This window comes from Falco naumanni, chromosome Z (assembly GCF_017639655.2).
Source record: "Falco naumanni isolate bFalNau1 chromosome Z, bFalNau1.pat, whole genome shotgun sequence".
In the NCBI taxonomy this organism is placed as follows: Eukaryota; Metazoa; Chordata; class Aves; order Falconiformes; family Falconidae; genus Falco; species Falco naumanni.
Genome location: NC_054080.1, coordinates 57,251,712 through 57,277,995, shown reverse-complemented (window position 1 = coordinate 57,277,995; position 26,284 = coordinate 57,251,712). Strand labels below are relative to the sequence as shown.

At 44.1% G+C, this 26,284-nt stretch overlaps 1 protein-coding gene across 2 annotated transcripts in view; it reads left to right on the top strand.

Moving 5' to 3' along the window:
- The window catches only part of KANK1 (KN motif and ankyrin repeat domains 1), a 97,061-nt gene extending 76,320 nt beyond the window's left edge, over positions 1–20,741 (top strand). For both annotated transcript variants that reach the window (XM_040579548.1, XM_040579549.1), the window contains 9 exons: positions 3,631–3,849; positions 4,690–4,798; positions 5,995–6,204; positions 8,181–8,268; positions 11,033–11,252; positions 13,892–14,034; positions 14,562–14,762; positions 17,078–17,176; positions 19,745–20,741. In XM_040579548.1, the coding sequence (XP_040435482.1) occupies positions 3,631–3,849; positions 4,690–4,798; positions 5,995–6,204; positions 8,181–8,268; positions 11,033–11,252; positions 13,892–14,034; positions 14,562–14,762; positions 17,078–17,176; positions 19,745–19,807 (1,352 nt within the window). In that variant the 3' untranslated portion in view covers positions 19,808–20,741. The remainder of the gene's footprint in view (positions 1–3,630; positions 3,850–4,689; positions 4,799–5,994; positions 6,205–8,180; positions 8,269–11,032; positions 11,253–13,891; positions 14,035–14,561; positions 14,763–17,077; positions 17,177–19,744) is intronic.
- Positions 20,742–26,284: the final 5,543 nt, after the last annotated feature.

Genomic DNA, 26,284 nt, shown 5'->3' with positions numbered 1-26,284 from the left:
AGTTCCTGGAATCAACTTACATGACTATTCATGCTTTCATAAATGGGAGGGAAGGTCTGCAGTTAGGAAGGGCAATAGCATCTTAATAACAATAAACAAATTTTATAGATGCCAGAAATGACATGGGTAATCTACTGCTGATGTATAGTTTTGCTGACCCTGGTTTAAACTGGTGAGATTTCCAAAAAAAGCACAAGTGGTTTAGGAGAGGAGGTTCCTTCTAAAAAATTAAAAATAGGTGCTCTCATTCCCTCAAACCACTGGAGCTCAACCACTGAAGATGGTTCAGTCACTTGTTTCCCTCTGAAATTGAGGAGAGTAGCTTTTTGCATAAGGGTTTGTGAACAGTTGAAGTCTCTTTAAGGTTTTTTGGTTTTTTCCTATCATACTTCTGCTTCTAAATTGCTTGTGAACTTTTCCAAGATCCCCAACTATATTGCAAAACACATGTAGAAATTCCTGGCAGCTCCATGCTGCGGTTAGCTGTGCTATATCCATACTTAGAAAGTTAAGTTTGCATTATTTGTCTGCAACAGTAAACTAACAAAAATCAGCAGGGTGAGTCTGCTGGAGTGGCTCTGTATGGAGGCAGCGGCTGGCAAAGTGTTGAGCCTGTTGGCTGATTTGCTGTCAGTGTTGTGCACCGTGACCTGGTGTCACTGAGCAGGATGCTGTGCAGGCATACTTGAGATCTGTGTGAGGTGAGGTGAAGAGTCTATTTTAAGGTCTCTGTAGACTGCTGGCGATCTTCAGCCAGGGTTTCATTTCCACACTTGGGAAGTGTGAGGCACTTCGAGCCCTGACAGCAACCCTGCAGCCTTGCTGGAGGAGGAGAGAACTTGGCTCATTCAGCTTTTTGGTTTGGGCAGCAGCTGATGAATCTGTTAAATCATTGACCATAGTGCTGGGTAACACAGCTGCTTTCTTCATCCGTTTTTCCAAATGATTTGCACTAGGTTGCTGCTCTCCTAGCATCTTTGTGTTGGCTGTGTTTTGTAAAGGGGTAGGCCTGAGAGCTGGTGTTAGATGCTAATTAACTGATTACAGCATTAATGCTGTGTTGGGCCCAAAGCTGTCTTTCTTTGAACCTTGAACCGTAAGTGTAGACACCTGACAGCTGTGCTGGGAGCATGAGTGTACTAGCCAGTTTGTCTAATGCACTCTTATTTCTGGAGTGCTTGTCCTCAAGCCTTGATGTCATCCTCTTTCGTCAGATGCTGGAGACTGAGCAGGATACTTTTTCTTCTTTGTTTGAAGGCATGGACAACGTGCCCTAGATCCTGAACTCAGTGTGGTGCATCTCAGCCACTGAGGGAGGAACCAGAAAAGGGACCCTACTGAGATCTTACTGCATCAGTGGAAGGTTTAGCTAGGACACAGTCTGTAAGGCAGGGGAGAAAAGTCTGCTACTGCCCTCCTTTCTGGCGTTCCTACCCTGCAGCTCCCTCCCCAGCTGTGTCCCAGGGCAGAAGGGACACACCTGAGAAGGTTCAGACTCTGGCTTTGGGGGGCATTGCTGAGGGGGAGTGGCAAGGTGTGCCAAGGTGCCACTGGTTCACACTAGGCAGGACCCCTGCTCTGCCCTGCCAGCTGCCCTCAGCTCCGGCACATGCAAGCCCACCCGTGTCCCCAGGACACAGTGCAGCTGTTGCAGCTGCCTTCAGAGAAGGACTGTGACACCTGGCAGAGGATGGAGAGACTTCAGCTGACAGGAAACCCAGGAAGCTTCAGAGGCTTTGCATCTCTCTGCTGCTCCAAAGCAGGTTTCCTCTGCTCCCTCCTGGTGTCCTTAGTGGTGAGAGTGGAGCAGAAGGGGTGACCTGGTAAAGCCATCTGAGGTGGCCACCACCAGCTGCAGCTGGAAGTGGTTACTCTGTTTGGTACTCTTTAATTCTAGCTGTCACAGCTCCAAGCATGTGGAGGGAGAGGCAGTTTCCTTCTTTTTCAGCTAAGGGTCTTTAAAAATCATTGGTTTTGGCTCAGCTCTCTGCTGGCGGATGCGGGATGGTGCTCGGTGTCAGGAAGAGACCCAACCAAAGTCAGTCACTGCTGCAAAGTGAGGAGAGGTGGGGGAGCGAAGGGAGGACTTTCCTCTTGATTTCCACAGGTGCCTGTTTTCGTCCCAAGTGCATAGGCCTGTCTCTAGAGGGGTTGCTCCTGCACAAGGGGCACTGGGGTGGCTGCTACCTTCACCCCTTGCTTCCCTGAGAGGGCAGAAACTTTATGTCTGTATCTGTACTGACATGTCTGTTGATACCCTGTCATGTGCCTTTCCCAGCAGGCAGCTTCCCCTGTAACTTGGAGAAGCTATGAGCAATGGTGGAAGTGGGTAATAGGTCACATTGCTGGTGAAAGTGCCTTGAAAATGCATGTGGGGTGAGGCTCAGTTGGGATCTTGGAGACTTGGGTGGGAACACGAGCAAAAAGGAGGAAGCTTCTGGGAAGTGACAGTGTTTGGAAAAATCAGCCTTATTATGTCCTGTTACAGAGATAGAAAAAAAGTACTGAGGTGAAGCAGGAAGGTGGGAAGGCAGTGTAGCAAGAGTTGTAAAAGATGTCAGCTATTTCTAAAAGTGAATATTTGGAATTTACCTTACTACAAGATGTTAGCATCCTGTGCAGTGCCACTCAACTATTTGAATGAGGAAGCTGTGGCTTAATTCTTGATAAATACAAAGGAAAAAAAACTGTGGAGGCATGACTGATTGAAGCAAGCTTTGAAAGAAAGAAGTGATAGTGCTTAAGTATCATCTCTTTTTTTCTTTGCAGTGCTAGCCAGATCACTTAAGGAAGTATGTGTGTGTAAAAAAAAGTGTGTTCCACAAACAAAAGCATTTGTGCAGTTTTGTTGTAATAGCACAGCTGGAGGAACTCCAGGACAATCTGTTAAAGTCTGTGAGTAATTAGTACTGCCTTTTAAACACACAAAGGGAAAAAATGAGTGGATGCCAGCAAGTCAGGAAAAAAAACCTATAACCCAAACATTTGGAATTTGATTTAAATATAACTAATAGCTCTACAATCCTGTCAAAAAAAAAAAAAAAACAAAAAAAAAAAAAAAACCAAAAAACACAGTGGTGGTAGTTTATTGTAGTTGTCTCAGTAAGTAGGTAAAGTATTTAACTTCCAGAATCAGTGGAATGCTAGTAAAAACGAAAGTTTCCTGAAAAGTTTCTGCTTTCATGGAAAATACCATTTCTTAAAAAAATTAAGATAAAATGGGCACTTATCTTGCAGAAAGAACCTGCAGAGCTCATAAATGCATTCTTCAGGCATGTCAGCAAGGAGCAGCTCAGAGTCTGCCCTGAGCTAGGGTGGCAGGAGCTGAGGTCACTGCACAGACCGAAAAAGAAGGAAAAGGAAGGACCATTCTTTTAATCCTTTTTAAAGCTAGTAACTTCATAGTTTTCCTTGTATTGTATGTTTTCATGGAAAGAAAAACAGCTTTTTTTTTTTTTTTTTTTGCATTTTCTGAAAACGATCACACCCTTTTCTTATTGGATCCTCAGGAAAGACTATTGAAAAGCACAAATGTTGCCCTTTTTTTTTCCCCCCACCCTGTTGATCACAGTGTTGACAGAAATGTGTTGGTCTTGACTCCTTCGTGATGCTTACTGTCTTTTCTGGCAGGTGCTACTTTGGAGTACATTCCTCACGGGCAGCTTGCAAACACACACTTAACTTCAAATTTGCGAACGCTGAAATTGGAGCAGGACATTGTGCCCGCTCAGGAGGAGAGGAAAACTCCCCTGGTGGAAGCTGTTCGGGGAAGGAAGCCCTTTTCTTCTCAGGACAAAACTCTCGCTCCAATTAACCTGACGGATGACCAGCTTGCCTCTGGCCTCTATGGTAATGACTGGCTTACATTCACCTTTCGTCGCGCTGATGGAGTTTGAAGATGAAATACAGTTAAAGGAGGTTTTCAGTGTTCTCAGAATTACAAAAGCAGGGAAAGATGCAGCTGTGGTGAAAGTCACAGTGTGAGAGCCTGTGTCTGCAGACAGTGGTTAGTTTCTAAGCGGCAGGTTGTAGTGCATCAGTGAAATGCCATTTAGTGTCTTCATAAGAAAAATTTACTGAGAGAGAAAGGGTTAATAATGGGTTTGGGTTTTTTGAAAAAACTTAAATTTGTATGAATGTTTTAGCTGTCTTATGCTTAGAGATAGTTTTAAAAGCTGTTCCAGCAAATACTAAAATCTAAAAGAACCAGCCTTGATTGAACCTTCCTGCTCTGTTGAATAGGTTATCGTTAAATGTGCTGTCTGTACTGATGAGTTAGTTCAGGCAGTGAGCCGCTGTCATCTGACACCAAGAATTAAGGTTTTTTTAACAGAGTAATCCATTTCAATGTTAGAAGTCTTTCACAAATAGCAAAGAAAAAAAACCCAAACATGTCTTTTCTTAAAGTTTTCTCAAGCTTCATAAAGATTATCAGCATGTTGGAAGACAGGAAAGCTAGGCTACACTAGTTTTCTGTTTCCAGAGTTGTTTTCAGAAATACTTGTCTGTATTTCTAATGTGTATCTCACACCATGACTACATGTATAAAAAAGATTTGAAAGCCCAGCTTCAGTTGGTAAATTAAATGGAAAGCTTTTTCTTTGTTTTGAAAAACTGTCTAAAGCTGCTGTTGTCAAAGCCAACTACAGGTTTGTACTGACTCCTGTGCCTTGTCTCCCTTTTCAACAGTATGTACTAATAATGAAAGCACACTCAAATCTATTATGAAGAAAAGGGATGGGAAAAAGGATTTGAGCAACACCAAGAAGAACCTGCAGTTTGTCGGCATTAATGGGGGGTAAGATACCTGTCTGCAGCGAGTCTGTCATTGTAGCACTTTCACAGTGGGAAGGAAAGGAGGAACTCAGGAGTGTATGCGTGGCTTTGGGCTGTCCTTCATGCTGAGGTGCATCTGCTGTGTTTAAGGGTCAGAGGGAAGCACAAAACATCTGAGCTCATCTTAATGGTGCTTGCAAGTCATATGTGGCATCAGTTTCAAATACCTGTAGATTAGATTGCTGCCAAATTCAACACAGGAAAATGAAACTTAATTCACACTCAAAGAGCCATGGGGACATTTCTCAGGCAATATTTTAGTAAGGAAAACTTTAATATGTGTTTGGCACACAGCATTGTGCTGTTGAACAAATCAGCAGGGGATGGCATTGCCTAAGAATTAACTTTTCTGACTTTGCTCTAGATAAAGAGAAACTTTGTTACACAAATACAGAAAACAGTAGGGAAAACTATCTTTTAAAATACTACTTCCCACACAGAATATTGCAAAGAACTTTAAAATGGTTTCACCAAATTGTTTTTATGGAGCTTTTCTAGCCCTTTCCTAAGATTAGTTTTAAATTAGTACAAGTGTCTGATATAGTATGTAGCCTAAATATTGCAGTTACTTCAATTCATACATATAGGCTAAAAGTATTATTACTTACAGTAGAGGATATTTACTTGAGAATTACCACTTATCAGTCACTGTTGTACATTAGAAGAATAGGCTTAGTATATTAATTCTTCAGCAGCTGCAGTTACTGAGGTAAGACAATTAATTAGAATCACCATTATAATTTCCAAATCACTTACATTTCACCCAAAATATCAAAATGTTTTGGATTGTGTCAGGAAGAAGTGTTAAAATTGCAGCTGTTGTCTTTAGATAGGTTTGTTAGCTTCCCTGCTTATATCTGCCTAGTAAGATAACAACACAATTTACTCTGAACAAAGTAATTTCATCCTAGGACTAAGACAAGGTCTAACAAAGTATTAAGACTTCTGTTTAAAAAAGGTTGTGTTTTCATTACACACTGTGCACATAATAATCACAGTGTCAGTTGGCAGTGACCCTGAGTTTAGTGAGTAGAAAAGGTCTTGAGTGCAAAACAGCCTTTGCAAGACATTTTTCAAGCTGCCCTAGTGCAGACAGGTGCTGACTGCTGCTGAATGCCACTGAGCAAGTGCCTCTGCCCCTACCTGTTCTCCCCCCAGGTATGAGACGACTTCCAGCGATGACTCCAGCTCTGAGGAGAGCTCCTCCTCAGATTCAGAGGAGGAGTGCGAGGGCCACGAGTACCCCTGCAGTCGGCACACAGAGGAGGGGCAGCCCACATCCCGTGCTCCAGAGGTCTGTGCCATGGGGGCGGAGAGGGACAGTCCCCTTCCCGAGTGCGAGGCCGAGGAGGTGGAAATCAGAGAGAGGTAGGCTGCTCACCCTCTCCTGAGTGCCTCTGAGGGGGTTAGCTCTGCCTCATTGCACGGGGCGAGCCGTGGCTGTGCCTGTGCTGGTGGAGAAAGTGCCAGCCCCATCACTGCTCAACTGCTGCCCACTCCCCTCCTACTCAAGTGGGTAACCAGAGGTGGTTTTGTGGCAAAACAATCATGTGTGAGTGGGGAGAAGGTGTTGGAGGTTGTCCCTTCCATTGGCTGGGGTACGGTTCGTTTATAGCGAGACCCAGGTGGCTTCCACCTGGCAGAGGCTCTCCCAGGTCATAAATGGCACTCGTATGGGAGAGGACAATGCCCTGTTAACAACCTGGTCTTTAAAACAGTAAGTGAACAAGCAAATGAGTCTTGAACCATGCACACCAGGTCATCAGCCTGCTCAGAGCACATCTTGCATTTGCACCTTGCAAGGCGTCTCAGTTGTGGCTGGTACTGCTTGGTAAGATGGTGGGGTACAGCAGCAACAAGGTCACCCAACCCTAACATCATAAACATCATATGAGATTGTGTACTACAGTATACTCCAAGGCTGCCATCATGCATTTGTTCAGCATTTCATGTGTAAGTTACTTTTCAAACTGCTGGTAATGAGTTGTGTAAGTTAGTATTTGACAGGCAAGGCTTTATTTTATTTTTTTTTTGGCACATGGAAAGCAGTAGTGTGGTGAGATTTTCTGATTCTTGATTAGTGAATGAACAAAACGAATCATATACATAGGCAGTAAAGGGATATTTTGTAGATCCTGGGTTTGCCAGATGTTTACAAATGTGCTAACTTGGCAAATTATCTAAGTGGAATAATAACAGTAGAAGAGCTAAGACAAAATTAATGTTTCACTGGACATACAGCTTAACATCAGACTTACCTGTAATTATCAATTGCTAAATAAAAGAGCTGCAGAAATTAATTATTTTAAGAGCTATTTGTAGGCCTTAGGGCTGTGAGTTTTGAAGTGCCCTGAGCTTTGTTTATACAGTCCTGTAGGATGGCCAGTTATTTTACAAGTGGCATAAAAAGGTGGGCAGTTTCTCAGTGGAGCTCCACAGAGCTCCCCAATTTATATTTATCCTAGCCAGGGGGGATTGTAAAGAGGGGCAGCAGGACAGCTTGGATAGCCGCGTGTACTTGAGTAGCAGGGTCTTTGTAAGCTGGCTGCCCTGGCAATGCCCTTGAAGGGGAAGAAGCAGGGTGCATGGCCCCATGGGACTAAATATGACCCATGCAATGGTAGAGCATTTCATTGTTCTGGAAGCACCAGCAGCTGGCTTGTAACCCTGGAGGGCTAAAGTGTCTGCCTTACACAGAAGTATGTTGGCCTCTCTGCTTTTTGGGAGAATTTTTCCTGGAAAATTGCCATTATCTTCTGTGGCAGGTTGTAGCCTAGCATGCCATGTGGCACAGGCATGGGCCTTATTTTCAGCTCTTCCTTGAGTTTTGAAATTTGCGATGGAAAGGAGGCAGAAGTGAAAACATGAAGGGGAACTGGAGAAGGAAAGTAAATTTCCAGAGTGGATGGGATGAGAAAAGTTGCTTCCAGTAAGTAGGAGCTGTCTGGGAAGCACTGTCTATGCCCTTTCCCTGTGCAGTTTCCATCACAGCTATTGGCATTTCCTCAGTCATTGAAGCACAGAGTATATAATACATGCTTTGTCATACATGTTCCGCAGTTGTACAGCAGTAGGTGAGGATTTCCACTAGAAGGGTTGCCAAATCTAAAGCACAGAAGTGATGCGTCACCTGCTCTCCGTTCCCACTCCTCCTCCCACATACATCTCTGCTTGCGGTGAAGGGAGTCCCCGCAGAGGAGAGATGCCAGAGTGGTTTCTGCATTGCAGCAGCTGATGGCTTGCTGGAAACGTTCATTCCTACATGACTTTCAGAAAAGTAGATGTTTTTATGCTGAAACGTCAGAAACATTGAAACATGCCATGTGTTCTGCTGTCTCCCTCAGGTATGAATTAAGCGAAAAGATGCTTTCTGCCTGTCACCTGCTGAGAAACAACATTGATGATCCCAAGGCATTGACCAACAAAGATGTGGTAAGCAATGCATGGCAAAATTCTCTCTGAGCTGCAACAGAAAAACTTCAGGGAGGGATAACTTCTGGTTTTGCAGGACCAGCACCGCAGTGGCTAGGCAGAAGAGGATTTAATCTTTCCTGGAAGAGTCACAAAGTTGTTTTTCTATCAGGGGACTTTTGTCCAGAGAATGTACTTGTGCTTTGTGTGCTGGGGTGTTGTCGTCCCAAGGCGCACACATAAAAATAGTAACATGAAAGCACAGTTTAAACACATACATGCATTCCCATGTTATTTTTGTAAGTGTGGCTTTAGCACTGCTATAAGCAGCTCTCAGGCCTTGCATTAAGAGACTGTGTGGAGTCAGGAGCCTGTTTCTAACAGACAGTCTGTTCTGAAACTGCAGTTGCCTCCTTCTTAGCACGGGGGTACTGTTTCTGTCTTGCTTACTGCACTAGTAGCTTTTATCAGTGCAGCAGGGAGTAGGGAATATTCATTGTTAATACTCTGCCTCAAGAAATAAGGTTGTATTTGGTTCATATAGGAATTACCTATATGCCTCATATAGGAATTGCCTACGCTACTTTGTGAGGACAATCTGAAAGCAAAGGAACACTGCTTAGTGATACGAAATTGAATTTTGCATTTGTTACAATTTTGCAGTGATGTAAAAGGCAGCAATCCAATGCCAGTCTCCTCTACTGTAGACTATCTGCAGCTTCTTAAAGACAATAATACTGTCTGTAAGACACAGACAATAATATCGTCTATGTCCAGTTCTGACATTTGTGGTCCAGAGAATGAAAGGTTGTTTAATACAGTTGTGAGGGGTAGTTTTTAATCCTGTGTCAGTCCTTCAGGAGTAGTTTAGGAATTCAGACAACAAATGCTTCAGGCCCAGTCAGAGTTGAAAGTGTCAAAAATGGCATAACCAGCTGATAATCTCAGCCTTAGAGGTGTAATTTGAATGCATGTTTCTTGTGCTTGAAATGTTTTCCAGCAGAAGTGGTGTTTTGTACCTGGAAACTGCAGACTAATCAGCACTTGCTGTCTCTCTGTCTGCTGTAAATAAGTCTTGTCCAAAAAAAGTATAAACTTCAGTCCAGCTAGGGATCTCTATAAATTGTCCCAACCTCTTCCAACATACTCAGCTCTTGTAGCTGCTGTTTACACCAGAAGAGGCTGCAGACTGCTCCTTTTGGGACGTCATAGCTTACTTGAATTAAAAAAGTGTATTATTTACTTAATAATGCATGTGATACTGTGTAAAGATCATTAGTGGTATTTTGCACTCAGTCTAAAATAGAAAAACACTTATATTGTGTCACTTTATGACCACTTCTGTGTTTCAACTCTGCATATTCACAATACATGTGGTCTCTTGACTGAAATGGTTGGACCTTGTAAGTTTTTATTATAGTAGTACTGATATAGAATATTCTGTATATATGAATATGTAGTACAGATATGTATGTAGTACTGATGTGTGTAGAATATTCACCCTTTACCAGACATGGGTCCCCTCTAGAGCTACTGGTACAGGTCCTTTGGTGTTTTCCCTAGAGCCTAGAGAAACATGCTGAGTTTTCTCTGCAAAATTGTCCTTGAATTTATTGGCCATGTTGCAGGTTGGGGTTTATGAGAAGAGAATAAGGACGTGATGGTCCTCTCAGGTTAGAGAAATTCTCTCAGAAGGTCAGAGCAGCGGTGACTGCAGGAACCTCCTTGGCTCACAGCTAGATCTGCTCTACCTACATTGTTCCCAACAGACAGTTACTCGTCCTCAGAGGCTCCTACCCCTCCACCCTGAGTCCACAGAAATGGGAAAGTTTATCCTGAATGTCTAGTTTGCATCTTCTCATTGCAGCTAAAGTCACTTCCTACTACAGCCAGCCAGCTTGCCTGTGAAGAACAAGTTGGTTCTTTTCTCCCAGCAACAGCCTTTTGCACTGTGGAAATGCTACAGGGTTCTTTTCCTTAGCTGTTCTTTCAGCAGTGTGTCTTCAGTCCTTCCTGTCTTGTCCCATAGGTCAGATTTCCTTGACTTCTAGTTTTTCTCACTGCTCACCTTTGAAACTGTTTCAATTGAATCTTTCATGTCCAGTGATCTGACCAGACAAGGTAGTCCAGCTGTTGTCTTCACAACGCTAGGCAGAGAGAAGGAACTGCATCACATGCAGTGCAAGCTATAAATGTGTTCATACACCACAGAAGAGTATTTGCTTTTTTGATTACAGTGTGACGTTGACTCAGGTTCAGACTATTGACTTGTAATGTCCAGCTGTTCTGCAGAACTGCTGTCCAGCCAATTCTGTACTTTGTGCATTTGGTAATTCATGCCTTGGGATTGGGCCTAATTGATTTAGCATGCTGCTGTTTTAATTCTCCTAGAAATGTGTGTTCCCACCACTCTTTAGTCTTGGGTTCATCAGTGATTTAAACTTTGTTAAATATTTCATGGAAATGATTACTCCAAGTCTTTTTTCTGTTCACCAGTATTTGATACCCATTAATTCTGGGACAAATCTTACCCTAAAATTCTGTGTCTTCAGAGGTGAACCATTCCTGAAAATTAGGTGAAATGAGAGGAGGTAAACAAATGGTGTTTTAAAGAGGGGTTTAGTCAGAGGGGAAGCTTTAGTCCATACATCTTGTTTGTGAGCTGAATACTTTCTTCCCACATTTGACTAAAAAAGGCTTGACCTCCTGCATTGCTGACTTGTGGGATGGAAAATCCTTTAAATAGATTGCCCATATGTAAATTTTTGTGTCTTGGTTTTGGCAGAGGTTTTGTTTAAATACCATCCAGCATGAGTGGTTTCGTGTCTCAAGTCAGAAGTCGGCTGTCCCTGAAATGGTTGGAGACTACATAACTGCTTTTGAAGAGATTTCCCCTGCTGTCCTCAGACATATTATCAATATGGCAGATGGAAACGGAAACACAGCTCTGCATTACAGTGTCTCACATTCTAACTTTGAAATTGTAAAGCTTCTTCTGGATGCAAGTAGGTTGACTTGTTTGCATATATTTTTTTAAATTACTTGTTTTTTCGCAGTCCTCACAGATGAAATTATTGATGAGCAAGAGCCCAAGTTTGGGCTTCAGCTGGCAGCTGTTGTAACTGTTACCAGTTACATGGTGGCTCACTTGGGTAGTTTAGAATCCTTGTTTCTAGTGCTAGCTTTCAAGGTGATCATGGTGGCTTTTGAAGAAGTTACAAAAACACTCAAGTAAATTATATACACAGTTGACCAGTGTTCAGGACAAGTAGGTAGATCCCTGACTCTTGGACTGTAGTCCAGGTTCAGTAGCACCAGCCTCCAGCAGTTGTTTTCTCTGGAAGGCAGCACAGCTGCTGCTCAGTCAAAGGTACGGAGCTGGTGGAGGAAGATGCACTGCGGTATAGAGATCCATGTTAAACACATGTTAAAAATAAGTCTATCTTATTTTTAATAGAGCAATACAGAAGCTTTTTCTGGACACCACCTTGACACAGCTATGCTGCTTTCCTAGGAAACTGGAGCAATGTGGCATTATGCCATACAGGGACATTTCTATGATCCATGAGCAGCGTGATGATGCTTCATTTAGATCCCTTTGTAACGCATATGCAGAGAGGGTGGTGGCAGAGTGTGACTCCAGAGTGTCTGGTCCCCGCATGTACTAAGCCAGAAGGCAGCCAGCAGAAGGTGTCATGTGTTGGACCTGGTCCCAGGCAGGATGTAATATGCCGAAGCCTAGTTTTGCTCCCTGACTGAAGCTTCTTTCTCTGAACTAGTTATAAAACCTGTCACAGTTGGTTGTAAAGCTTAACTAGGCTGATTACATGGCTGGAGTGTAAGCTTAGCAATATTTATAAATCGAGAAGGGTAGCATCTGATAAACAAGGATATTAATGATACAAGTCTCAGCTTGGATAACCCAGCACATCTGTCATACATGCAGAAACTTCCTCTGCAGGAAAGCGAGTGCTTTGAAATCTCTTGTCCTGTTTGAAGACAGCCTGTAGGGAAGAGTGAGTCACAGTGGGGGAATGCAGGGAATGTGAGGAGTACAGTGAAATGCACCTCGGTGGGAGGAAACTGCCCCTTCACTTCCCTGCATATGTCAGGGTAGCATGAGCATGCTCAACTGTTGCTGGAAGTGAGGGCTCCTTTAGTTCACAGCAACTGGTGTATTCCTATGAACACGGCAGGTTTTGACTGTCAAATGCAACAACTGACTAGTGCCAGGTGTGCCAGAGTCACACTGCACATGCCAGCACTTGATAAATATTTGCAAACAGGCAAATTCCTTCAGGTTTCTACAGTCTTCCTCTGGACTGTGTCTAAATGGTCACTACAGTCATCTTCACAGTGTAGTTGTATCCCAGGCAGATTCTTGGTCCAAGAACTCTGTGTCTGTGTGTTTGGTGGGAAGAGCAGATGGGACAAAAGACTCCTCTATATCACCATGCGGTACTACCAGGAGGACAAACAGAAAAACAGCTCTGCTCATTAGCCACATACAAAAGGAGCTGAAATGTGACCTCAGAAAATGCACCTCTGCTGAAGTAGTCTAGTCAGGGTAGGCAAGCATCACTTCCAATAATTACTCATTACTTATGAGGTAATGCATGCAGCAGAGTGTCATGTTCTGTGGCTTCAGTGGCTTCCCAGAAGTGACTTCTGAAAGTAGGGTTGGGCTGGCTGTTTATAAAATAGCAGAGGTAATGTCTATGGAACCTGAAAAAATGTGCATTTTCTTACATCTGCACTTGTATTGCTTCTGCATGTCACTTAAAAATCCTTCGGCAATAAATTTGAAGAATTTGCTGAGACATTTTTGTTTGTTAAGGTGTCTTTGGTGCAGTTGAACCCCAAGTCTAGAGATACTGTTTATGTAAGTCTGAGACTTTGCTTTCCAATACAATGAGCACACTGAAAGCCTTGCTGCCTGGAATTAAGCCCTACTGGATTTCTTCGAAGTTTTAGGAACAGAGACAGACTGGAAAGGAGAACTCTAGTCAGTTGCTGGCACTAGTCAGAGAACTTCACTGTGTTTGTTCCCAGAGTACTTTTTTTCTCAATCAAATACTCTGTAGAGCTGGAAACGGTCTTCAATTGAAAGATTTTTGTCTGCAGCTCCAGAACATGTCAAAGCACACTTGCAGATCTTTAATATAACACCAATTACAGGAGAATGTTTGTACTGAGGAGAAGCAGCTTTTCCATTGACCACGTTGTCAGACTGTTTCTGTTTTGCAGTGTAAATCCCCTCAGGAGAGGAGCTTAAAGACTCTCCTGACAGTATTCCTGGGGTTCATACCCATGACCTTGATAGTCACGTCAAATTTCAGACCACTTAGCTTTGACAAAAGAAAAAAATGCACAAAGAAGGCCCTAAATGATAACATACAAAGTGGTTTTGTGTTCTCCCTTGTGTTGCATGCATAGTAGAAGAGAATCCTTTTCTTTCTCAGGCTCAAGAGCACCCCTGTTTATTTTTTCCTTCTCCACTTTCCCTTCAATTGCTTCCATTATGAGAGCAATTGCTGCTTTTTCTTTTTATAGGCTGCTTTACTAACAGTTTATTCAGTTCATTAGCACAATTGCTGCTTTTTGGGTTCCTGCTTTCCAAAGAAACAATCTCATCCCTGTGCAGATGTCTGTAACGTAAATCATCAGAACAAGGCCGGCTATACCCCCATCATGCTTGCTGCACTTGCAGCTGTGGAAGCGGAGAAGGACATGAGGATAGTGGAAGAACTGTTCAGCTGTGGGGACGTGAATGCTAAAGCCAGCCAGGTCAGTCAAACGGTTTACAAGACTACATTTACACTCCCATGTCTTTTTATCTTTTCTTCCACGGCTCCATCCCTGCTCCACTAGTTCAGCTTTTGCACTCACTCATTTCCACCCTTTGTGGTCTTTGATACTCATGTGTGTGTGGTTTTGATTGCTGTATACAAAATGGAGCTGTGGAAGAGCAGTTCAGCCTCAGGTCTGGATGTCTTCTGAAAATGAAGATTGAATATTATATGATAGAGCCATTAATGAGTTTTGCAAGACATTTACAAATTCTGCACCATTTAGCTCCTTCCAAGGAACTCCAGATGTCTGGAAATAGATCCGATATCTTCCATTAATTTAATAAATAGCTATGTGAATGTGGATAATAGGTATTTAAATAACGGCAAGCAGAGCTTTGAGAGTACTGTATAAAATAACAATCTTTTTTTCCCCCCCAGAAGAAGCACAGCACCAAAAAAAATCAAGTATGCTTACTTTGTCACTGATTGTGTAATTTGGGTTTTTCATTTCTTTCCATGCAGGCTGGTCAGACAGCACTGATGCTAGCTGTGAGTCACGGGCGGATAGACATGGTGAAAGCTTTACTGGCCTGTGGTGCAGACGTCAATATCCAGGACGATGAGGGCTCTACAGCTCTGATGTGTGCTAGTGAACATGGACATGTAGAGATTGTCAAACTTCTGCTGGCTCAGCCTGGGTGTAACGGCACTCTGGAGGATAATGTGAGTTGCCTTTCCAGGTAGTGCTTCATCAGATGGCCTCTCCACTCTGGGATGTTTATCTAATTCAGTTTTTTTGATGTAGTGGAGAGCTGCTGAAATCTGTTTACATGAATCTCTGACTCACAGCACCAAAGTATCAAATACATGAATCCTCTTAGTGGTAGCAAGTGCTGTGATGGATTGGTTAGTATCTTTGCTTCTCTAACAGACTTACCCAGTAACAATTTTTGTGGTTAGCTGTAGGTGTGCAGTGGTCAGAACAGAAAAAATATTTGCTAGGTTATGGTAGAACATCTTCCCTTCTCCCATTCCTTCCCTCTTTTCCAGGAGTCTTCAGATTTTCAGTTAGGACCTTACCTGGTGACTTAACAGCCTTGCTGTGTTGCTTTTCTGTGTTCGTGGCAAACATCAACCCTACAGTTCTCTTCACAGATGTTTATATAGTATCTAAACCATGACTTAAGAGAGTACAGGTTTGGTCTCAGTCATGAAGCTACATTGTCTTGACAGTAAACAGATACAGGCTGTGACTTCAGTGCCAAGGGAGACACTTGCATATTTCTTGTTCACAAGAATCATTGCAGCCTATGCTGTCAGCAATTTGATCTGTAGACTTCTCAAGCTTGAAAATGTTGACTTAGGTTCTTCTGAGTACTGTGCTCGTTAACAACATGACTTCTTGGGTATGTTTCCATTCTTCCTGTTGCTTTATCCACTGAGCACTGAAATGGAGCCTGGGTTTGGAATTCAGGTGGGCAGTTGGTGGTTATTTGTTGAAGCTCTTGCAGAGAGGCAGAAATGTCATTCTGTTCATTCACTCAGCTGCTGCAGCAGCCAGCTCAGTTGCCCAGCCGTGCTGGTGATGTGTAACAGCAGTCCTGAGGGGAAAATATAAGAAGGCCTCAGTTTAATAAACACTTCTGGGGGCAACCTAGGTTACTGCAGGCTGAATGCTGTTAGCACAGTCAGTCACAAAGTCAATAATTAATGTCTTTATGGGGACATGACACTTAACTGTTCCTGTAGGCAGTTTGGTACTGCTTCCCAAGCACAACTTGTCTGCTGCTAATTCAGTTTGTAACAGTTTTGTTTGTGCTGTGAGATAATGAGATTTTTAGCATTCCCCTAGCTATTCTGAATGTGACAGCAATGTTTTTCCAGTCAGCATGATCAGTAGTAAGCTGAGCTTCATCCTACTGATGTGTGCCACTCTGACAGTGATTCAGCATCTCTAAGAACTTGGCTTTTCCTGTTGTTAACTGTGGAGTATTTGTCGTGCATTATATTGCACTGTAGTGGACAGCTCTTCTAGCTCCCTGTCTGCTCAGGACAAGCAGATTTATGTATAATCACTCCCTGTAGTTTCATAGGAAGACTTTCTACTTGGATGCTGTCCATCATGTCCCATGCTGGAAAAAGGGTTTATAGTTTCTTTAAACTGGTGCCGACCTCTCTAATACCAATGCTACGGCAGTGGCTGGAAAATGTACTTCATTCTGAGAGCCAATGTAAGAGGCAATCCCTATGAGAGGACATTTCTAATACTGGCATTGTTGTGGAAACTTCTGTGCACAAGAGGCAAAAGCCAGGCAGTGGACCAGCAAGCCAGAGGTTCACATCACAGGCTATCTGACAACTGCTTCTTCCTGGACCAAACATGGTCTAAAGGGAAAACAGCAGGTCCATAGATTACCCTTTCAGCAAAAGCACTCTAGCAGCCTCAACAGCTATGGTTTCTCAAAGTAATAACACCTGCTGAGAAACTGAGGTGACAGTACTTGACCAAGAAAGCGTATTTGTTTGTAGTTAGACTTCCATCAAGGAGCATTTGGAATTATGAATGCAACTGCTCTTAGCATTAATGGGAGCTATAACACAATAATTATCATTGTAACACAGCAGTTATCATGATATCTGATTAGCATTTATCCCTCCCCTCTCTTCCACTCCTCACTGACATTATAGTTTCTCTCAGACAGCCCAATCTTCTGAAATCACTAGTCTTACACAGCACTACATGTAACGTTATTGTGATAATGGTGTGCTCATTCTTCCTTAGCAATAATCAAGACTCCTAGTTGGGAGAAATTATGAGGCCTCTGATAATTGGACTGCCCCATAAAACAGCTGTGTAAGGCTTATTGTCACTTAATTATAATAAAAGAAATTAAACAAGACCATAAATTAACCCAGCTGTCTGAGCAGTAGGGCCTCCACTTCATAACTTCCCTTCTCTGTGGGCTGATGGGGCTTTTTAAGAGATCTGTTAATGCACACAAGCACTAATTGTGTTATTTCTTCCTTTATTCTCTCAGGATGGCAGCACAGCACTTTCAATAGCCCTGGAAGCTGGACATAAGGATATAGCGGTTCTCCTTTATGCCCATGTAAACTTTTCCAAAACTCAGTCACCGGTCAGTACACAACCTCATACAGATTATGTTTTAAATTGCTGCACTGAACGTAATAGTAAAACATAAACAAAAAATCAAATCCATGGCACGTGCAGAACAGGTACAGCACATGAAATGTGGAGTTTATTCACAGGATGTTTTTTATGCTGGTGGGTTGATATACAGTTTTCAATATATGTTGACTGCAGAAGGCTGAACCCTGGCTGAAGGATAGCTCCTCCATTTTACCTGGGTTACACTTAGCTCACTAGCAGGGTTCACGTGCTCTGGCTAGTGTGCATAGAATCATAGAATCATTTCTATTGGAAAAGACCTTTCAGGCCATCAAGTCCAACTGTTAACCCAGGACTGCCAAGTCCACTATTAAACCATGTCCCTAAGCACCGCATTTTTTAAACATCTCCAGGGATGGTGATTCCATCAGCCCCCAGGCAGCCTATTCCAATGCTTGACCACCCTTTCAGTGGATGAAGTTTTCTTAATACCCAATCTAAACCTCCCCTGACACAATCTAAAGCCATTTCCTGTTGTCCTATTGCTTGTTCCTGAAGAGAGGAGACTGACCCCATCTTGCTGCAACCTTCTTTCAAGTAGTTGTAGAGAGCAATAAAGTCGTCCCCCCCGAGTCTCCTCCACTCCAGACTGAACAGCCCCAGTTCCCTCAGCTGTTCCTCATACGACTTGTGCTCCAGAACCTTCACCAGCTTCGTTGCCCTTCTCAGGAAATGAGGGGCCCAAACCTGAACACAGGGTTCGAGGTGCAGCCTCACCAGTGCCCAGTGCAGGGGGACAGTCCCTTCCCTTGCCCTGCTGGCCACACTGCTTCTGACACCAGCCAGGGTGCTGCTGGCCTCCTTGGCCACCTGGGCACCCTGCTGGCTCATGCCCAGCCGGCTGCCGACCAGCACCCCCAGGCCCTTTCCCACCAGGCCCTTTCCAGCCGCTCTGCCCCAGCCTGTAGCGCTGTGTGGGGCTGCTGTGACCCAGCTGCAGGACCCGGCACGGAGCCTTCTTGAACCTCATCCAGCTGGCCTCGGCCCACCGGTCCGGCATGTCCAGACCCCTCTGCAGAGCCTCCTGCCCTCCCGCAGATCAACGCTCCTGCCCAGCTTGGTGTCATCGGCAAACTTACTGGTTAACCCCCTTGCCCAGATCTTAAGATATTCAACAGGACTGGCCCCGGTGCTGAGCCCTGCGGAACGCCACTTGTAACTGGCCACCAGCTGGATGTGACTCCATTCACCAGCACTCTCAGGGCTCTGCCATCCAGCTTTTAACCCAGTGTAGAGTGCACCAGTGCAAGCCATGAGCAGTTTCTCCAGGAGAATGCTGTGGGAGATGGTCTCAAAGGCTTTACTAAGGTCCAGGTAGACAACATCCACAGCCTTTCCCTCATGCACTAAGGCAAGTCATTTGTCACAGGAGATCAGGTTTGTCAGGCAGGACCTGCCTTTCATACACCCATGCTGGCTGGGCCTGATGCCCAGTTGTCCTGCACGTGCCCGTGATGGCACTCGGGTTGATCTGCTCCATACCCTTCCCCAGCACGGTCAGGCTGACAGGCCTGCAGTTCTCCATCCTGCCCTTCTTGTAGACGGGTGTCACACTGGCTAACCTCCAGTCTTCTGGGACCTCTCCAATTTTCTAGGACTGTTGATAAATGATGGAGAGTGGCTTGGTGAGCTCCTCCACCAGCTCCCTCAGTACCCTTGCAGGGGTCCCATCCATCCCCATAGACTTGTGTGTGCCCAAGTGGAGCAGCAGGTCAGTTACTGTTTCCTCCTGGACTGTGGGGACCTCATTCTGCTCCTCCGCATCCCTGTCTTCCAGCTCAGGGGGCTGAGTTCCTAGAGGGTAACTGCTCTTGCTGTTAAAGACTGAGGTAAAGAAAGCATTAAGTACCTCAGGCTTTTCCCCATCCTTTGTGGCAATGTTCCCTCCCGAATCCAATAAAGGATGCAGACTATTTTTGGCCCTCCTTTTGTTTCTGCTGTATTTGTAAAACCAGGTTTTTTTATCTTTTATGGCAGTGGCCAGCCTGAGCTGTAGCTGGGCTTCTGCCTCTCTAATCTTTGCCCTGTGCAACCTCACAACATCCTTATAGTCCTCCCGAGTTGCCTGCTCCTTCTTCCGTACCAGGCAGGGGGTGTCCTGGTGACGTCCCTTACCCAGGCCCAGGGAGGCAGCAGGCTGCCCAGGGGCTGGGTCTCACTGACACACAGGTGCAGAGGTGCTGTTGCATCATTGTAATGCTAATTATTGACCTGGTCACCAAAACACAGTTTGTTACAGCTGTCCTAGGTGTTCTGGCAACTATCCACCTGCTCTCCAAGCCCCAGCTCACTCCCCTGACAAACTGCTGCTAAGCATTTCACTGTAAACATCATGCACTTTCAGTTGGTAGGCCATATGATAGCTGGCACCGTTCTGCCTAAAATAAAAATGGAAAAAAAAATAATCTGTGCAATTAAAGGCAAGGGACTGAACAGAGTGCTTGTGAGTGCTTTGTTCTCATTTGGCTGGCTGGAGTAATTTCCCTTTGATTAATTGTTCTTTCCTCTTTTCTAGGGCACTCCTAGGCTTAGCAGAAGAACATCTCCTGGTCCCACCCACAGAGCCACGTTTGAGTAGTAGTGCATGAATATCTGTAAAAACTTATGCCATCTTTAAGCTGCTAAATGTTACTGTTTTACTGAGACAGATACTGAATGTAATTGTCTTGTGCCTGAACTCACCAGCAAAGTGAAAGCAGAGATCTAATGCTAAAGATAGAAAATGCTGAACTTGAAGCAAGCATATAGTCAAGTAGTGCTCAGCTGAGAACCTTAGCCAGAACTGTTCTTCTGCTCACCTACTCGTCTTTCTGTACACTGGCATAAATCCTGTTTTTCTTTGCTGTATATTATCCTTTCCTACATTATGTGCAGCCTAAAACTTCTAAAGCTATTTATACAGGGGTGTCCCTGATGGCTTGTTTTTCATCATTCTATAACATACTTGTATTTACTGTGCCTAGACTTCATCACAGTAACCTTTTCATAAATTTCATTCCAACATGATTTTGATGTTTTTAATTACTTTAAAATTCAGAAGTTGCAGTCGCTTATATAGTCACCTCCGTGGATCTTGAGCTGGTGGGTCAGTGGGTTGGTATTGGGGATCGAGCCTCTTGTCAGGTCTGAAGTTCACTAAATAAGTTGTTGCTAATTGGGGATAATGTATAACTTTTTATATGAGAGATACTAGTATCTATAAAATTAACTCGCACAGTATTTTCAACATTTTATATTCCTTAATAATTAAAAACTACATGAAGAATTACATGTCCTGTTACCATATTTTTATTAATTCTGTCAGTCTATAAGGTCCATACATGTTTATTGGAGAGTAAAATTAGAGGTACCATCTGTATATTCCCCTTGAGTGGAACTGAGTGTAGTTCTCGGTGCGTATTTATGGAATGCTATTACCTTGTCACATTCACTTTACTCATGTGTATTGAAATGTTTGAAGTGCCTTAGACTCTTGCCATATTTTCAGAATTAAATTTCATTATGCTGTTTTACTCCTCTCCCATTTTACGTGTGATTTGTCATCATCCAGAAATGTTGCAAATTACAACTGCAGCAGCAAAACAGGGTAGATAGTTAAGTTGAGGCAGGGAGGACTGGATAGCTCAGCCTTTGGGGGCTGGTGATGTGAAAGGCATCAGTGCCCAAACTAGCTTTTTGCTGCTGACTACCAGAGTAGAAAGCTTTGCCCAATATGGTCTGCCTTTGCTGGGCTTGCAGATGCTGTGAGGGTTTGGCAGCTTGGTGAAGGGATGCTTTTTAGATGGCATTAGACCAAGACCTAAGCTAGTTCCTCTGTATTCTTGTCAGTTTAGACCTATGTGACAAGACAGAGAAACACACCTCAGTGCATTCCTTCAAGAGACATAACACTTCTATTCTGTGTCCTTCCTCCTTCCCTCCTGTAGTCCTCATCAAACAGCTTTTCCTACATAGTCCCTTTGAAATAGGGACCCACTGAAGCCATCCTCATCACACTTGGTCACTTGGACTGCATGAAGTTTCTGTGAGCTCTGCCAGAGCTGGTTTGGTCCAGCTCTCCAGGTGCTTCGTGATACCAGTGCCAGGCTCGTACCCCAGTGCTTGGGAGTGTTCCCTGGGCAAAGGGCAGGCGAAGTCTGTCTGCTGGGGGGGACATGTCTTAACACAGCAGTCCCAAACAAGCCCACACACACCTTGTTGTCAGTCAGTTTTTACTGTTGCACACCTCTGGCCAGCTTCTCACTTTTCACTTAGCATCTAATACTGTGGGGATGCTCTCTCACCTGGGGCCTACTTGCTAGTTAAAGAGGTTCTTCACCAACCCACCAAGTTATTATGAGAATAAGGTCTTCCCTCTGGCATCAGACTTGACAGCAAACAGCAGCAGCAGCTGTAACAAATTGAACTGAAAAAATGCTCCTCGCTTTGCCAGCCACACAGAGGCTCTCCGTCAGAGATGGTGAGTGCAGGCTGCCTTGTGTGGCAGGGAGCTGAGCGGTGACACACGTGCATCCAACCAGTGACCTGAGACTTGGTCACACACAGTACATGATACCAGCACAGGCTTCCCAATAAATTCCTCATTCACCAAAGAGCAGGGTGGTTTCTCATTCAGCAGAATTAGCACAAGTTGGATCTGCCTGCCTTGGGCATGGCAAGCATGGCTTTTTTTTGATTTTCAGATCTGTTGATGTGCCACCTCTTGCCACAGGTTGAATAACTGTCTGGAAAGCAAAGTCAAAATAGTCTGTTCTTGCCTTTATGAGCTTAAAACACACAGGGTGCTAGAGTTAAACAAATCAAGCTGATGAAGTGGAGAAAAAGGATGACTGCTTTCATCTTTCTCCAAAACTTGTTCTAATTTTACAGAAAATCCAGTTCACTTATGTACACATGCTTGCCTGTATCTAGTGGATTAAATTCTTACCTAGTGGAGAGACATAATAATTGCCAGGACAGAATCTGGACCAGGGACAGGTTGCTACTTTCAGTTCTACCAAGAATATAATTTTTACTTAGAACTGGTTTGACCAAAACCAGTCTAATTGTGCTTTCTTAAGGAAGTTCATAATCTTATATCTAACTCTGATTTGTATCTCATGATTGCAGATTTAAGGACTCCTGCAAGGAGCAAGGAGTCAGACTTGATCCTTATGGGTCCTTTCCAAGTTGAGTTATTCTATGATTCCATGACAGCAGTTTTGAAGCCTGTAGATTATGCTTCGAAGTCTGGCTTTGTCAAAGAGTATGCTAAGTCGTCTGGTAACGCGTACTTCACTGTATTGCTGTAAGAGATACCTTGAATAGTATCCCTGAATAGAACATGTCCAATAGATCTTTGCCCCCAATACAGTTTTTGAAACAATGATCTTTGTGGCTGCACTACTACCTTGCTACTGTGCTTCATTTGCACACATGTATAGTTGTACATACTGTAGCCTGAGGCTAAAAGAAATAATTTGAAACTCCTGTGAATTTAGCTTTTCAGAGCAGAGTGCCATGATTCTTACTTTCTGGGTTGGCACAGGTCCCTGTCTGTCCCTCTACAAATCAACAGGAGTTCTGGGTGTGCAGCTATCATACAAGAGTTGAAAAAAACTGGTCCGGTTTAGGTGATTAATGACACAGGGAGAGTCACCAAATGTGTTTTAATACATTTTTTTTAACCTGGAAAAAAGCACAGGAGGAGGAATGCAGAAATAAATATTCCTTCCCTCCCCCTCTCCCCCTCCCCCCCCCTAGATAATTAGTATAGCAAAACCCAACACATTAGAGGTTAAAAGTTTCTAAGTGATTGCATTGGTTTCTAATGGCCTTGAGTGGCAGAAGTCTGGGGAGGAATCTGACCATTCTACAACATGCAAAAGTCGGGTTATGCAGCTCAAGAGTTCCTGGATTTATTTAGATGCCATATTTCTTCTAAGTGAAAGGGTTGACCCAAAACTGGCCTTATAGAGCTTTAGAAAATGTTAGATGAAGCTGTGGACTCTGCATTTCTGTGTGATGTTCAGTTTCTTCCTGAAAGCTTGTTATTTTTGGTTAAAATGTCTTCTAAAGCAATGTGCACCCAGTTTCAGCTGTCTGGTAAAGCAGGCCATTGTGGTATGCCATGTCAGGAAGACTGTCAAAAGCAACCAAAACTTTGGATGTGTTGGTGGATATAGGTGAAAAGTACAGAATAAACTGACTATCTTACCAAAGTCAGTGAATGTCATTTCTGGCCTAAAATCCTATCAGGAGACTTAGTGGATTGAGTAGTTAAAAATTAAAAAGGAAAAAAAAAAAAAAAAAAAAAAAAGAAGAACAAATAATTACTTCCCTTAGCATTTTTTTCTGTTAGATGGCCTTCTTGTTTCCAAGAGGTTGACACCTGAAACAGTTCACACTGTGGAAGTCAGGCCCCTCCCCAGGAAATAGTTAAGACGTTCCCAAAAAACATTTGTATCCGCTGATGCCCTCTGCAAGCCAAGTTTAATTCCACCTGCTAATGCTAGATAGCATTTATCACAGGTGCTGGGATTAAGGTGTTTACCATGCATACTAGCTCTGAACTCGGGTCCCCCTACACGCTCTCCCTGGCACTTGTTTTTCAGTTCAGATCAGATGATGTTGACCCTCAGTACATCCATGCATGATGTTGTCACCACCTTTGAACTCCGACTGTTGGTGAATATATAAAGCTCTGGCAGTTTTTCAAGATTGTAAAACATGTCACTGTCTTTTTCCAGTCATACTGCCATAAATTAAGTGAAGCTGCCACTTACAATCACCCTAAGAAATAAAACGCAAGGGTTACTGGTAGAGAATTTTAAAATGGTGGAGATCAGCCAACACAATATTGATCTAAATGCAATGACTGAAGAAGGCAGTTTGGCAAGACGTTTTTTTCGGAGGTTTTATATTCTTGATACAGCTGGAAGAACTCAAGTTATTCTAGAAATAGCTTTTATGTCTGTTTCTCCTCGTGGCTCATACTTTTGGCTGAGAAGTCTGGCTGCTCTTGAGTCCAGTTCAGCCATGGTGTGAATAATGCAAGCCTTGGCATCCATCCCTGACACACAGGACTGGCTCTGTTTGCTCGGATGGAAGCAGCCGAAAGGCTACAGACATCCTCCTGCCTTTGAAAGGCAGCAACAGAGCTGGCCAAAACAGCACTCACCCTCTTACTGCAGCTGTGAGCAGCCCTCTTCAGTGGGGTCTTTGTCTGCATGAGGGTCTAAACTTCATCCCTTCCTGCCCTTGTGCCTGCATCCAGGTCCATTGACAAAAAGCGTAACTCCTAGCATTTCTTCACTAAAAAAAAGATGCTTTCAGATGTTCAGTTCACATGCGGCTGCTTGGGCCTGCCTCTGAGAGCCTGAGGTGTGACAAGGGACAGAGGTAGGAGGTCAAGGAGCAATGTTGGAAGACATGCAAGGAGTTTGTTTCATTAAACACTCTCAGAAATGACCACAATGAGATTAGAGGAAAGGGGTCCCCAGATTCAGGTTTGTCTCACATTTCAGTTGGGAGCTGTTAAAAGTATTAGCCTTCACTACTCCCAGCCTAACATAACACCTAGGGACGTCAAATAAAAAATTCTGCCTGTTTCACATCACTTTGGCCACTGTATCTCTGTGCATGCATACAGTGAACAGAAGTGCCTAGTTAGAGCTGAGCTACCTGGTTGCTGTCTTTTTTCATCATTTGCTCCACTTTCTGTTTGATTGTAAGACATCATTCGGCGTATCAGTACTTCATCTCTTCTCAACAAGTACCACTGGACAGCAAAGTCCTGTGAAGAAGCTGCACAATTCCCTGCTACCTGCAAGAGTATTTGGGAACCTCTGTGTAAGATACTATGCAAGAAATACTATAACAATTTTATTTTTGCAAAGATGATTGTAACAACTTATTAAAGTTGTTTATAAAACAGCACATCTTTTTTCCTGCCAGGTCTTTAGACAATGGGAACAAAACATATGAGTAAATCATGCTGGAAGTAGTACTGCCTTACAGTTGTATACATATGGTGGGCTGACCATGGCTGGATGCCAGGTGCCCACCAAAGCCACTCTGTCACTCCCCTGCTCAGCTGGATAGAGAGAAAATATAACAAAAGGCTCGTGGGTTGAGACAAAGACAGGGAGAAATCACTCACCAATTACCATCACAAGCAAAACAGACTTGAGTTGAGGAAATTAGTTTAATTCATTACCAATCAAAATCAGAGTAGGATAATGAGAAAATAAAAACTAAATCTTAAAACATCTTCTTCCAGGGTTCAGCTTTACTCCCAAATTCTCTGCCTCCTCTCTGCCAGTGGCACAGGGGGACAGGGAATGAGGGCTGTGGTCAGTCCCTCACAAGCTGTCTCTGCTGCTCCTTTCCCCTCAGGGGAGGCTCCTCACGCTCTGCCCCTGCTGCAGCAAGAACAGACTGCTCCAGCACAGGTCCCCCATGGGATCACAAGTCCTGCCAGCAAACCTGATCCAGCGTGGGCTTCTCTCTCCATGGGGTCATGGGGTCCTGCCAGGAGCCTGCTCCAGCATGGGCTTCCCATAGAATCACACTCTCCTTTGGGCTCCAGCATGGGGTCTCCCATGGGCTGCAGGTGGTTATCTGTTCCACCCTGGACATCCATGGGCTGCAGGCTGGTATCTGCTCCACCATGGACCTCCATGGGCTGCAGGGCACAGCCTGCCTCACCAGGGGCTTCCCCACGGGCCGCAGGGGAATCTCTGCTCTGGCGCCTGGAGCCCCTCCTCCCCCTCCTTCTTCACTGACCTTGGGGTCTGCAGAGCTGTTGCTCTCACATAGTCTCACTCCTCTCTCCAGCTGCAGTTGCTGTTGCCCAGGAACTATTTTTCCCCTCTTAAATACATTATCCCAGAGGCACTACCAATGCTGCTGATGGGTTTGGCCTTGACCAGTGGTGGGTCCATCTTGGAGCCGGCTGGCACAGTCTCTGTCAGACACGGGAGATCTTCTAGCAGCTTCTCACAGAAGCCACCCCTGTAGCCCCACTGCTACTAAAGCCTCGCCACGCAAACCCAATACAACATACACTGGTCAA